The sequence below is a fragment of the Poecilia latipinna genome, unplaced genomic scaffold, assembly GCF_001443285.1.
Source record: "Poecilia latipinna isolate Pla-1442-1.1 unplaced genomic scaffold, P_latipinna-1.0 Scaffold2740, whole genome shotgun sequence".
Classification (NCBI taxonomy): Eukaryota; Metazoa; Chordata; class Actinopteri; order Cyprinodontiformes; family Poeciliidae; genus Poecilia; species Poecilia latipinna.
In genome coordinates this window covers 60,174-73,348 of record NW_015115356.1, presented here as the reverse complement: position 1 = coordinate 73,348, position 13,175 = coordinate 60,174, and the positions used below count along the sequence as shown (strand labels likewise).

Here is a 13,175-nt window from a genome sequence, read left to right as displayed (position 1 = left end):
ATGTATGTGTGTGATATTTTAATACCATATAAATGCAATTTTAGTCTTGTGTGTGTGCGTGAGTCTGTAGTAGTGTGTGAGAGAAAATTCTATGCATGTGTGATAATTTAATAGTGCATGTGTGTAATTTTAGTATTGCATGTGTGTGTGTCCACAGTAGTGTGTGTGAATGTTTGAATGTGTGTGTGAAACTTTGAGATAAAAGATTTAATCAAATTTTGACTTACACTTTGTAACCTCTGGTATTTGAAAAAGTGTCATTAGATAAGTTGAAATAAGTTGTACTAACTCAATCTATACTTTTTTGATTTGGTCTAATTTTAACAAACATTTTAGTTGTCAGAGGGACATTTTCATTTATAGCACAAAAGAAAAGCAGCTAATTTTTTTATTTGTTGTGGTATCAAGAGTGAACATGCACACTAACCTTGAAGAAGTCTTTGGTAGAGCCCCCTTCAAGTGTACCATAGGCGATCTCGGTCTGCTTGGCTAGGTCTTCTGCACTCTCTATGGGGGATACCATTCTCTCCACAGTGAGAAAAGCTGCCAGGTTGGCTGTGTAGGAAGAGATGATGATGAGGGTGAAAAACCACCACACCCCTCCAACAATTCGACCTGAGAGGGATCTGTGGGGAAGAACAGAAAGTAAACAATGGCTTTTAATAAATTCAGGAACTGCTGCCTGCATTCTGGACTTGGACCTATTTTGTTCAGTTTTTCCTTTCCGATTGGAAAACAGAGTATACAGTTTCACTCATGTGCTGATGAGATCACTTAATGTGCAAAAATAGTGCTTGCATTCAATCTTACTGTAGCAGCATCACCAACTTTTGGCCTAGCAGTTATTTCATTGTTTAAAATAATGTCTTTCTTACCATCAGAAGGAGTGCTTTAAATATTTTGGAAATGATGGTCAACCTTTTTGTCTCAGAGTTAAATAATTGGGTAAAAGGGGTCAACATTAACAGTAAACATTAATCTGCACAAAACCAAAACCTCTATCTTCTTCCACTCAGATCCTTTTCTTTCTAGAAACTGACCTCAGCAGACTTCAGTTGTAATGTGTTTGGTTGAGCTGCTGACATCAAATCACTGCACACATTATTTTACATTATTTTGTTTGACTTAAAGCTGTACAGTAGGTGCAAGAACTGCAGCTGAGAGTTTCTGTCTGCAGGATATTCATGCTTCACATTAACATTGAAAGCATAGAATACAGTCAGTCAAATCCCATCAAACACACACACACACACACACACACACACACACACACACACACAGATCCTGTTTAGCCCTGCGGCCCCATCCCACTAAAGGTGACCCTGTGTGATGTTCACATTGATGCAGCTTCGGTGTAATGTGGTGTACAACAAGCCAAAGAAAAGCACCAGATGAGGTGAATTTTGCAAACAAACCAAAACTTCCCCTGGTTGAGGCAGCTCATCATCAAAGAACTGGTTCCCTCTGGGGTTGAGACCAAAGTGCCACCCAGACAAAGTAAAAAGTTGTGACTTCCATGTTTTAAAGAATCTAAAACCATCTTAGCATCTACTGTGCTATTTTTAAAAGAACAAGCTGTTTCACATTGATGCTAAGTCTTAGAAGAGGAACATGGATAGATCAACAAACCAGTTGCTTATTCCAACTTTTTGGCCAAGTTTGTTCTGCTTTGCACTGTCTGAGAGCATGAATGTTGAAAATGAATAAATGTTTCTGCCCTATTATATACCTTATTTTTGTCAGGAGATGGTTTGTTCTTCATAAAATAATAACCAAACTCTCCATTACTAAAGGCCTCTTATCTGGGCTAAGGAAAAACGACCTGGAATTTTGTGCAGTTGATTTTAGCTGTTTGGCTGGCTGTGGTTCTTTACCCCAGCAAGTACTGTGGATTCACCATGTATTCACTACGAAACAGCACAGCAATTACACTAACAGAAACTATTCTACTCACAATTTTCCTTTAAGGTAATCATCACCAATGAACAACACACATTTACCTCATCATAATGTGCTATGACATATGGGATGGAATATGCCTAAATAAGGTCATTGTCAGAAGAAAAAGGCACAAAGGCAAGGCCTTAAACATGCATGTGGCATGATGAACCTGACACACATGGAGAATAGAAACAGCCTCAAGCCTGACCGCAGCTGGAAATACTAAAAATCAGGCACCATGTCACATGCAATCAAATGTTTCTTGAATGCAAGTGTGTGTGTGTCTACATCAGAAACTGATGTGTAAAGAGGTGGTGGTTTTAATCACAGCTCAGCTATGACAACAAGTCTCCCAGACATTTTGCTTTAGACAGGCAGCTTTGTGAATAAAAATGCTGGCTATATGATCTTTCGTCTACATATGTATCAATTACCACACAGTTCATTTTTATACCATTCAGGGTTACCTGGGGGAGATGTCACAGCCCTGCTGCATGAAGGCCCCTAGTGAGAACCAGAGAGAATTAAAGATCCCAAAGTCGTTGGTGTGTTCAGGAGCTTCTTTATCTTTCTGCTGGTTCTGGTTCTGATTCTGAGCCTGAGAGTAACCTGAAAGGAGAGAATGATAACAAAAACTGACTAAACTTTGGTTATTGAAGCGAGGAGAATTACAACATGGGAGCGAGTTTATCAGGTGGTGATGATGTTGAAAATGGTGGGATACCTGGAGAGCGAGGGTCTTCCGAGTATGAAGTGGGAGGAGCTTGTCGAGATGCTGAAGCTGGAACAGTTTCATCTTCTTCATCGGACTCTTCGCCTTGCCACTCGTAGGGACTGAAACGACTCACCTGCAAAAAGTCATGAGGATGATGAGACAAACTGATTCAAGATCAACTGGAAAATTCAAAATAAATTGTAACGAAGTACAAAAGCAGATGACTTAGTCTGCTACAGTTAAGACCTAAATTATTCATACTCTTGGTATATTTATATTTAAAATGATTTACATTTAACTAATTAGTTTGTTTTTGATAGGAAATGAGACTAGCGCCTGCCAAAGAAAACAATGTCAAAGGAGAATCCAGTTTTAAATGAATAACTAAAACATAAATACAGCTTTCTCAATATTAAAACAAATATTTTCCTGGTGAAGCAATCAAACCTTTATTAAAAGCACAGACCATCTTTTCCTTCCACAAAGTCTCTGTATAATTTAATCTAGATCTTCCAGAAGTATATTGCGCTTAACCAAATATAAAAAGGGGGGGAAATTTTTAAATGAAAGGATTGTTTTAAGCAAAAATCATAAATGTGCACAATTTATTTTACAAATGTCATGATTTGTGGAGGCAGAGTGGTGAGGGAGGACGCCGGCAGACCCAGGATGAGGATGATGATGATTTAATGAAAAAATCCACAAAGGCGGCACAGGGAAACAGACTGATGCCACACACAACCAGGATCCGACAACAGACAAAGACAACAGGTGGGACTAAATACACTGGGAGGGTAATCAAAGAAATGAGACACAGCTGGGATCAAACAGGAAAGACAGAGACTCACAGGGGAACAGACCAATAAACACACAGAAAACAGATCACAACTGATATGGATCAGAGTAATGGTTTATTGGGCTGAAACAGCAAATATTTCTGCATGTGGCTGAACTGGAAAACATAAGTGTGTCACTGACATAAAATAGTGCAGTTGTTTGCTTCTTGCTGTTCACCACCACACAGCATAACATTCAGTGACCCATATTGGCTCTTTTCTACATGTCAATGACAACAATTGCATGAAGAAAGGAAAAAAACCTTGTACAATGGATGACATTTATTGTGTTGTCTCAGCATACATTTGCTCAATATGTTGGGTGTGTGTTGGTGTTTTGGGGATGTGTGTTTATGTTGAAAATAGCTCCATGTCAATTTGGCATTATGTCATTTGTCTCCAACTTAAGACAACATATATAAACTAGTCCTTTTGTAATTTAAGTTGCATTAAATTCTTGACAACTTTAATTTTCCTAAATAATTACTCAATAACTAGTTGCTTCCAAATGTAGGGTGGATGTAGCTATCGTTTTTAGCTCATACTAGTTTTTACAAATATTGAAGAATACTTTGTGTTTTTCCATATTTGATTAGAAACAAGTTTACATTAACAAGCATTTCTGACCCCTGCCATCATACCAGAAAAAGCACCACACTGACTCCAATGTAGGCAAAAACGATGCACATCCAGATCTCGTAGGCCAGTGGGTCAAGGAAGGAAAAAACGCCTGGCTTGGACTTGGTTGGTTTCTTGATCATGATGGAGATTCCCAGAGACATGAAGGGTTTGGTGAAGTCAATGTCTTGCTCTCGGACGAGAGTGATTGTCAGTGGGGCGACGGCCATGTCTGCCTTCTGCAGGAGGATACAGACAAGAGATGTCACCCAATGGGGGGGTTGTGTTTGGGAAAAACAGTGAACATGTCTGTTGCTGAAGCTAACAGACATGTTCACTGACTCATAATGAAAACATCTGTAGAGCTGTCACTGTTCATATGAGCATGAAGCTCAAAACAGGTGATTTTTAAAACACTTGACCTAACTTACGAAAGCAATTTCTTTGCTCAAGTGAAAACATGTCAAAGCAACACCTTCCTTGTAGATATGTTATAGCCCACATGCTTGCCTTATTTTGAATGTTTTCTTTGATACTTTCCACATGTTCTCTGTCATGAAAAATAGCATGTGCATAAAATTAAAAATCTGCAACAAACTGTATAAGTAAGAATGTTATTTTGTTTTTACTTTACACTGGCATTGTGGGACCCAATACCAGTGTGGGCGTTGGGTCCCACAATACTGAGTGGGACCCCATGCATTAATTCACCCATTTACTGTCATTATGTGTAATAACATCATTTGTCTTTGACACCAGACTAATTTGCTGACTTGAAGACCCAGCCTCAGTCATATTAAAGACACAAAATGGACAAGAAATACTACAGCTGATAGTCTAATCTAGTTTTCTTAGGAATCATATAAAAATCTTATAAAAAAATAATTTTCAGATCTAAAGATACAACCAGTACTTCTACATTTATACATTTATTTATAAAGCAAAGCCACTACTAACTCCACTAAAAGGTGTTGATGTAACTCTAAGATTGGACCAATTTTTTAAAACCAGAACAGAGGAGGAAAAGCTCCAGTTGGGATCACAACCCAATGTTCTGAAGCTTACTATTCCACAGTATTTACACTATAAAAAAGTATTAAATTAACTCTTAAGTCAGAGAAAGTTATATTTAGATATTTTAAAAAATAGAAGCTCTACTGTGCCTAGTTGATACAATGCTGAGAGGCTGTGATTATTTTAATTTGAATCTTAATGCTCTAGAAATGTGTAGCATATCTGGTTCGTTCCTGTTTATTCCTTCAGCTTCCACAAACAGAAGTGGAAGCTCACTCTTCTTGAAATTTCTGCTATCAATATTTCCATAAAAGAGCTGATTTCACTAAAATTCTCTATGAAACAATGAGTTCAATATGCAATGAGTGCCTTGGTTTGAATGTTGTTTTATGTTGAAATTTTGCCCTTACTGTACAGTATTTTTATTTTGTTTTTATTCTATCTTTGTGTTAGTATATTTGCTTTGGTTACCTGTCACTTTGTAGGTGCTGCACAGAAATGTTCCCATTGTGGGAAAGTAAAATAAATTCTGCTCTCTTCCATTCTTCTATGTTGACAAGTTGTCACCAGATTAGCTGAAACAGCTTACTTGTCTTGGATTCTGTAGCTGCCTGTTATATCCAAACTCACCCCGTAGACCAGTTCTCCCACCATGCCATTCCACTGCTTTGTCTCCGGGTCTCTGGAGCCATACTTTCCGTCTCCCACCAGTTCTAGCTGGTAGGTGAAGCCAACATGTTTGGCGATCTCGGATGCTAGTTCAGCACAGTAACCTTCGTACTTGTCATTTCCTGTAAGCTGCTCGTGGTTCTTCTTCAGCATCATGTAAGGAGCTTCCTGTGCCCACAGAGAGAAACAGAATGTGAAGTAATTACTGGAGCTTTTATTTGAACCATGGTATCTTGATTGTTTAACAAAACAAACCCTCTATTTTTTCACTTCCATCTGTGGGAGCTGTGTGTCATGATAGAATAAAAATAGCACATTTTGTTATTAAGCGCAAACAAAAAAGTAGACCTAGGATGATTAATATTCTTGACAATTATGTCAAATTTAAATCCCGTCCTTTATGTGGTCCTCTAGCTGCTGATGTCAAGCTACATCAATTAGTCAATCCAGTTTTCTGTGATTCCACTATTGTGGAAATTCGCACAAATCCCCAGATAACTCTGAGTTTATTGACAGCTATTAATATCTTAACAGTTTTTTAATGTGTTTTATCAATACATTCACATACAACACACCCTTGAGAACATCCATAATCTTGATATGGATAAAATGAAAATGACTTTGATGCCCCTGAATGAAAGAGTTCTGAAGTATAATCATATAGTAATATAATGCTTTTTATTTTCTGCATTGATTTTAAGTGCATTCATGGGGTGGATTTATATGGTCATATTAAAAAATAGAAGTTCAGAGGAGATATTGAGTTTTCTGGATAAACCCACAACATCTGGTTACTTCCAGAGGTCTAAGCATTGCTGATGCTGTGACTAATGTTGCTCTGTTTCTTGTTGAAATGATGCAGAGGACAGATGATCACTCAAAGCCACATTAATGATCTCATTCTCTACAGTATCCACCCAGATCTTAGCACCAATACATAAACCTGTCACTGTTGGTGACATCAATAACTTTAGTAAGGCTAATGGGTGAAATTGTACTGTTAAAAACAAACATTTTAACCAAAAAGAAAAATCGCTGGAGGAATGTCCTGTGATTAGAGCCCACATAACAAAATGTAGAAAAAAAGTTTCATTCTTGTCTTATGAAGAATGAAAAGACAACAGATTCAGGTTCTAAAATCAGAATAAAATAACAGTTTATTATTGTTGACAGACTGACTAACCATCACTCTCTATCCCTCTTGGACTCTCATCTAACAAGTTTTACAATAACTTTGCAGAATCTTTACAGACAAAATTCAAAGAATAAAATCAGCAACATGCGACTCCACCACTGAAAACCTGTGACCTCTCCTACGCCTCAGGACTCATTGCATCACAAAGTCAGTTTAATGAACTGAAGTATGCATAGGTAAATTGTATTATTCTCAAATGTTGTTATACCTTTATGTTCTTGCTTTATGCACTCTTATTTGTTTAGTCATATCTTTTAAGAAATGTTCCTGTATTGTTAATCTCTCTGATTTCCTTCCTCAGAGGGCCTCAGTGAGCAGCTCTTCACAGATCGTCCTGCTTTTTGACCTGTTATTTAGCTGTAAATCCGTCGCCGTACAACTTGCTCTGTTTGACCCTGTGTCAGGAACTGGATAATCTAGTGCAAGATAGATTGTGTTGTTAATAAGTGATAATCATTGGCGCTGTAACTGTGTGAAGTGTTTCCCTCCTCCCTTTAGAGTTACAGCGTGGTAGGAGATTGTAACTGAAAGCACATCTCTGTCTGTTCTCCTTGCGAGTATTCAGAATCTCTGCCACTCTCGTCTTTCCTGCGTTTATTTAATAGGTGTCAACTCTGACAGCATCAAATTGCATGTCAACTATATTAGTTTACAATCTGAAGTTCACTGTTTCTGATCTTGTATTTGTACCATTTAAAATCTTGCAGCTGCTTTTTGCACAATCTGAACTTGATCTAAATTTTAAAATATGGAAAGATGCAATTACACTAAATGAATCAAGTTGAAACAAGAATCAACACCAGCATACCGAGGCAAGAAACATTTATAATCTGGTAAAAGCAATTTTGGAAAAAAAAGTTTGAAATGATTCTCAAGTGATGCTGAAAATTACTCCATGTTTGTTCAGGCAAATCTATTGTGATAGTCCTAAGACTGGTACAAGCATCAGGGTACAGAAACGTTCTCTTAACAAAAAGTATGTCTAACACCTGTTCAAAGGTTATGATCAAACATATCTGAACACGTATTCCAATTTACTGAGATGCAACACAAACTAGTCAGATTTCTCATTCTTGTAAACTGGGTTCTTTGAAAAGGAACAGAAAAAAACAATTGACAAAAGTAGAAAACAATTCGGACATTTCTGGTTGCTTCTTTATAGGAATCAGATTGAATTTCAGATTTGGTTCTATGCTTCTCATTTGAGGTTAAAAACAGCTCTGCTGAAACAGGAAATGGTCATTCAGCGAGACCAATACCAATGGAGTGATTAGTATGTTTGCAAAGTTAAAGTGAAGGTGAACTGTGCAGCATGTCATCCTCCCAGTCTCACCAATATGGTGGTGACAATGTAGGTTTTGTTCAGAAGATTAACCACCCCTTCTGTCGGGAGCCTGGAGACGGGTGTGTGGACGTAGCCTCTCTTCTCATTCCAGAAGCCGATCTGGATGCAAAGCAACAACGAGCTCATTAAAATCACAGTGAGGGACATTCAGCACAGACCTGAAAAAGGTTAAAGATTTATTGATGTTTTATAATAGAAACCAAGATATGTTACAGATAAAGCCTCTGCTTTTGTATGGCTCTTAAGATGGGATGAAAAGAGAAAGAAAACAAAACAGTAAAAAAGACAAAAAAAGGAAAAGCTAAAATGTAAAAAGAGGGGGAAAGGACCAAATAAAACTAAACAAACTTATTGGTTAAGGCCTTACACAGCAGATTTCCTTAGTCACATTTGACTCCAGGATATATGGTTGACTCACTTGTTGCAAGGAGCCCAGATCTTTGAGAGCAAAATATCCCAAATCAGCCTGTCACTGTGTGTGCTTGATGTTTGGAATATGATGTTTGTGACAAAAATGATGTTAGGTTTTCAATTAAACATAGAGCTGTGATCACTTGTCCAGTAGTCACAGGTCAAGACACTTTTTAGTTTATTCAGGTCAAATGACAACATTGTACTTCAATAGGAGGAGATTAAATCTTCAGACCTATACTAAGTAAACCATACGCACTCAGGAGTTTTACCTTAAATGTGAATTTTACTGCAGTTGATGTTGATGTAGCTGTTTCCAATAAAATTCTCACCCCAGCTTGTCACCTTCCTCTTATCACCCAGTTGTTCATATCCTGCCTTACCCAAACATGCTTCAATATTAATTCATGTTTAAGTCATGATTATGTACAAATTGACCTGAGCAGAAAAACAACATTCATATAAAACTATCAAACCTGGTGAAGGATGTGAGGAGTGGGTGGGTGTTCATCTCCAGCTTTCAGGTCATTTGGTATCCCACTTTATTTTATTGTACATTTTTATTTTGTGACCTGCTTTTGATTTGTGCATCTTTCTCCTTTATCTTTGGCATCTGTTTGCATTTTAAACTGGACTTTTCATGCCTTAAATCTCTGGTAACTCTTAGCACAGTTTTGAATCATTATGGGTCTGGTTTTGGTTTTTCAATATTAGGTAGGACAGTAAATTCAAAGACCAATTTGACCTTTTTCTGGCCTGGTTTGGTTCTGTTAAAACTGTGATTTGCTGCATGATAAATCAAACATAACTGTTTCTAATAACAATGGAGGGATATTAGGGTTTGAAAGAGTTCAATAGAAAGTTTAGAGTCTGCAGGTTTCTACCCTAAGCATATGCTGATTGTACTGATTATCACAGGTTTAATCAGAGTAGAGGGAACTAATTACTGAAGGAGCTGATGTAGCTAAAACCTGCTGACTTGCTTCCCGAAATCTGATACTCTAATGAAACAATGAGCGGTTACACCTTCCGGGGCCCCATGTGGCTGAGCTCCATCACAGTCAATGTGTAGTTGGTGCGGTGTCCTCGCTCATTAAACTCAACGTGACCAGTCAGTCCTTCAAGACGAACCTGCAAAAACTAAATGTTATTTTCAGAAAAAATAAAGAAGATATATATATATATATAGGAACTCTGAATGCTTCAGCAGACCAAACCATTTTGACAATTCTATGGCACAACTTTGTGGGAACAGTTTGGAGCTGGCCCCTTCCTCTACCAACATGACTGAGCACCAAAGCATAACCAAGGTTCATAAACACATGGATGGCAGAGTCTGGTGTAGATGAAATGGATTGGCCTGCACAGGGTCTTGACCTCAACCCAATAGAACACCTTTGCGATGAATTAGAGTGGAGACAGAGAGCCAGGCGCTCTCACAAAGGCGCTTCTGGAAGAATGGTCAAAAATCCCCATCAACACTCGTAAACCTTGTGGACAGCCATCCCAGAAGAGCTGAAGCTGTTCTAGCTGTAAAGGATGGACCCTATGGAGTATGGGATGTCAGTTAAGCTCCTGTAACATAACAATAACCCAAAAGACACCAGAAATCCTCCAAGGAATGTCTGAATTGGAAAGGTCCCACTGCGATGCTGTGGGATGACTTGAAATGAATTGTACATAAATCGGGGCAAACTTCTCTAAGGTTGGTGTCAGAAACTGGCAAAGGCTACAAGAAATGTCTCACTGAAGTTATTTCAGCTACATGGGGCAGCAATGTTAGTCTCCAAACTTTTTCCTTAGAAAATAAATTCTTATCTTGTATAATGAATAAAACAATGATAGCTGTTGTAGTTTAAGTATAGTTAATAATTTGCCTTCCTAGAAATAAATGAAAAAACTATAAGATTTGACACCAATGTGTGAAGATTTCTTTATAAAGAACTTAGTATTTAATGTAAGTGTCCTCTATATTACACTCATTGAATAGTGAAAATATCACCTAAAGGATATGTTTGTATTTAATAAAAATGTTCAGCTTACTAAATGAACTTTGATCAAATTTAGATGTGTTTACCCATGAACAAAACAGTTTTTGGAAAAAAGGCAAAAAATAAAAACATGAGATTAAGAATTTTAAGTCAACAGATTGGCATGATGTGCAATTAGAATGTTGTGGTTTTCTGGCATTTTGTTGTATTATTTTATCTGAGTTGTAACCCTGAAATTGTTTGTTTTATGTTTTAAAATATTTATGTCAGAATGCAACAAGAAGCTGCAACGTAAGCAACTTTCATGCTTACCAGCTGCAGAGCTCTCTGGATGTCGATGCCTTGTCCCCATGGCGCTGGTGGGTTGGCCAGACACTCCCCTGCGTTACCACGGCGAGAGATGTCAATGCGCTGCCGCCGCAGGTTTTGGAAAGCTTTCACCATGACGTTGACGCCGTCGTAGGTCAGAGCTCCTGTGTACTGAGAAAACACATTTCAGGAATAAAACCTGTTTAAATCCTGCTAGAATGTTCTCTCAGACAACAGAAAAGAATTACAAAAGTAAAAGTAAATAAATAAAAATATGTATATTCCCACTTTTAAGACATAAATCAACAAAGTGCTTCACAGAGAAGAAAAGCCCCCACTCCAAATCATCAAATTTACTTAGGAATTAGCTAAAAAAAACAATTTGCAGTGCTCTATTTTTTTTCTTGCAGAAATTATTTTATCTGTTCTTCCTCGAGTTAAAAAAAATGTCTTCCAGCTTTTTACCTTGTGCAAACACATATGTAAGACTTGCATCTTAGAAACCTTGTTTGTGTTAGAAGAGACATGTAACTGGATATGGTTTTCCTGGTAGTGTCTTCTAAAATGTACAGTATTTTACAACCCTATTATAGTCTTCATCTCCCAATCTATCATCTTCAGATTAGGTGCTAAATTTGCATAAAACTGATTAACGTCTTCCTGAGAAAGATGAGGAGCACATGAATGTTGATCAGTATGTTTACACTGAGGCTGGATTTGATAAAACTCATAATTCCCCGTGTGAAGAAAAAGGTCATCAAAGTTTTGTGGTTTATAAGCACACCACTGCATTTCATGACCAAACACCTTTAGATTGGTACGCCCAATGGAAGTACCAAACCACGAAGTGGTTTAGTAAAACGCAACTTTGGAAATAAGAGTCACATTGCCATATTCTTAGTAGAGATAAAGATATTTGTTAGGACTTTTTCTTTCTTTGTTCTAATGAATTTTAATACTTAGTATCGTCACCTACTTAAAATAATGGCCTAAGACTTTTTTTTTTTTAATTAGAAAAAAAAAATGGCTTAGGCCATTATCTTAAGAGCTTTGTTTTGTGTCCGTTTTCTGAGAATTGATATTTTGACCTTTATTGTAAATTTGCTAGGATGTCCAGATTGGAAGCTGTTCCACTTGTGAATAATTCTTCTCTTTGTAGAATGGCAGACATGTTGAAATGATGAAAAAAAACTTAAACTTAAGTGATGTTTCTGTTTGTGTTTTCTGATTTACATCCTTTTCTTTTATAGTCACTTCTGAAGACTAGTGGGCCTTATGGGAACCAAATCCTAGTTCCATTTTTAGAGGTAAAGTGTTACTAAAAAATTAGTTGAAAACTATACAATGTTCCAATATAGCTCAAACTATAAACCTGTCTGTGTGCGTGTTCACCTTGAGCCTCTTTCGTGTCAGTTTGAGGTCTTTGCTGTCAAAGCCCATCCAGTCTTCATTGATTTTCTCCACAGCTGGGCAGGTTCGGTTCACCAGCTGGAAGCCTGTCACATTTGGTGCCAGCTTCTGAAACTCTGTGACGTTCAGGTCCAGAAAGCCCTGAGCAAAATACAGAGAAAGAATAAAAAGAACTCCATATCTGTAAGTTTCATTGCCTCACTTTTGCATTTAACAGACCCTTCACTCACTGAATGGAAATTAACTTATTATTCTTGAGTAGAAAACAAGGAGCATGTTTCCTGTAAAGCTTTTAGGAAAAACACCATATCAAAATTATTCCAAGCCCAATCCCAAGTATAGAAATAGAATGAAATTCTGTCCCGTCTGTACTTGACTCTTGCCTTATTCACCTTCAGTTATTCTTGTTTTTCATAAATACCAAGGGGATTTTCAGGCTTGTCCTGCTCACATGAAAAAGGCCCCGAACCCCAACTAAATATAATGAGCTCCACCCCTTTCCTTTTTAGAAGTTCCTTTTAATATTATTTGTAGTCTGCATTAGCCAAATTACTTCAAAAAGTAATTTATTGTGTGTGCAGTGGTGGTGCAGGGGTTAAGCACAACCCACATATGGAGGTGTTGATCCTCAACGCAGCAGATGCAGGTTCAATTCCCAGCTTGGCAACTTTTGCCACATGTTTTCCCATTTCTCTCATTAATCAATCAATCAATCAATCAA

At 37.5% G+C, this 13,175-nt stretch overlaps 1 protein-coding gene across 1 annotated transcript in view; it reads right to left on the bottom strand.

The window, feature by feature from the left end:
• Window positions 1–403: 403 nt before the first annotated feature.
• The window catches only part of LOC106938978 (glutamate receptor 1-like), a 50,116-nt gene continuing 37,344 nt past the window's right edge, over window positions 404–13,175 (bottom strand). Inside the window, exons 5-13 of the mRNA XM_015021195.1 lie at window positions 12,437–12,595; window positions 11,048–11,215; window positions 9,771–9,875; window positions 8,322–8,432; window positions 5,755–5,961; window positions 4,134–4,349; window positions 2,666–2,789; window positions 2,409–2,550; window positions 404–626 (exon numbers count right to left, since the gene is read on the bottom strand). Of these exons, the coding sequence (XP_014876681.1) occupies window positions 404–626; window positions 2,409–2,550; window positions 2,666–2,789; window positions 4,134–4,349; window positions 5,755–5,961; window positions 8,322–8,432; window positions 9,771–9,875; window positions 11,048–11,215; window positions 12,437–12,595 (1,455 nt within the window). The remainder of the gene's footprint in view (window positions 627–2,408; window positions 2,551–2,665; window positions 2,790–4,133; window positions 4,350–5,754; window positions 5,962–8,321; window positions 8,433–9,770; window positions 9,876–11,047; window positions 11,216–12,436; window positions 12,596–13,175) is intronic.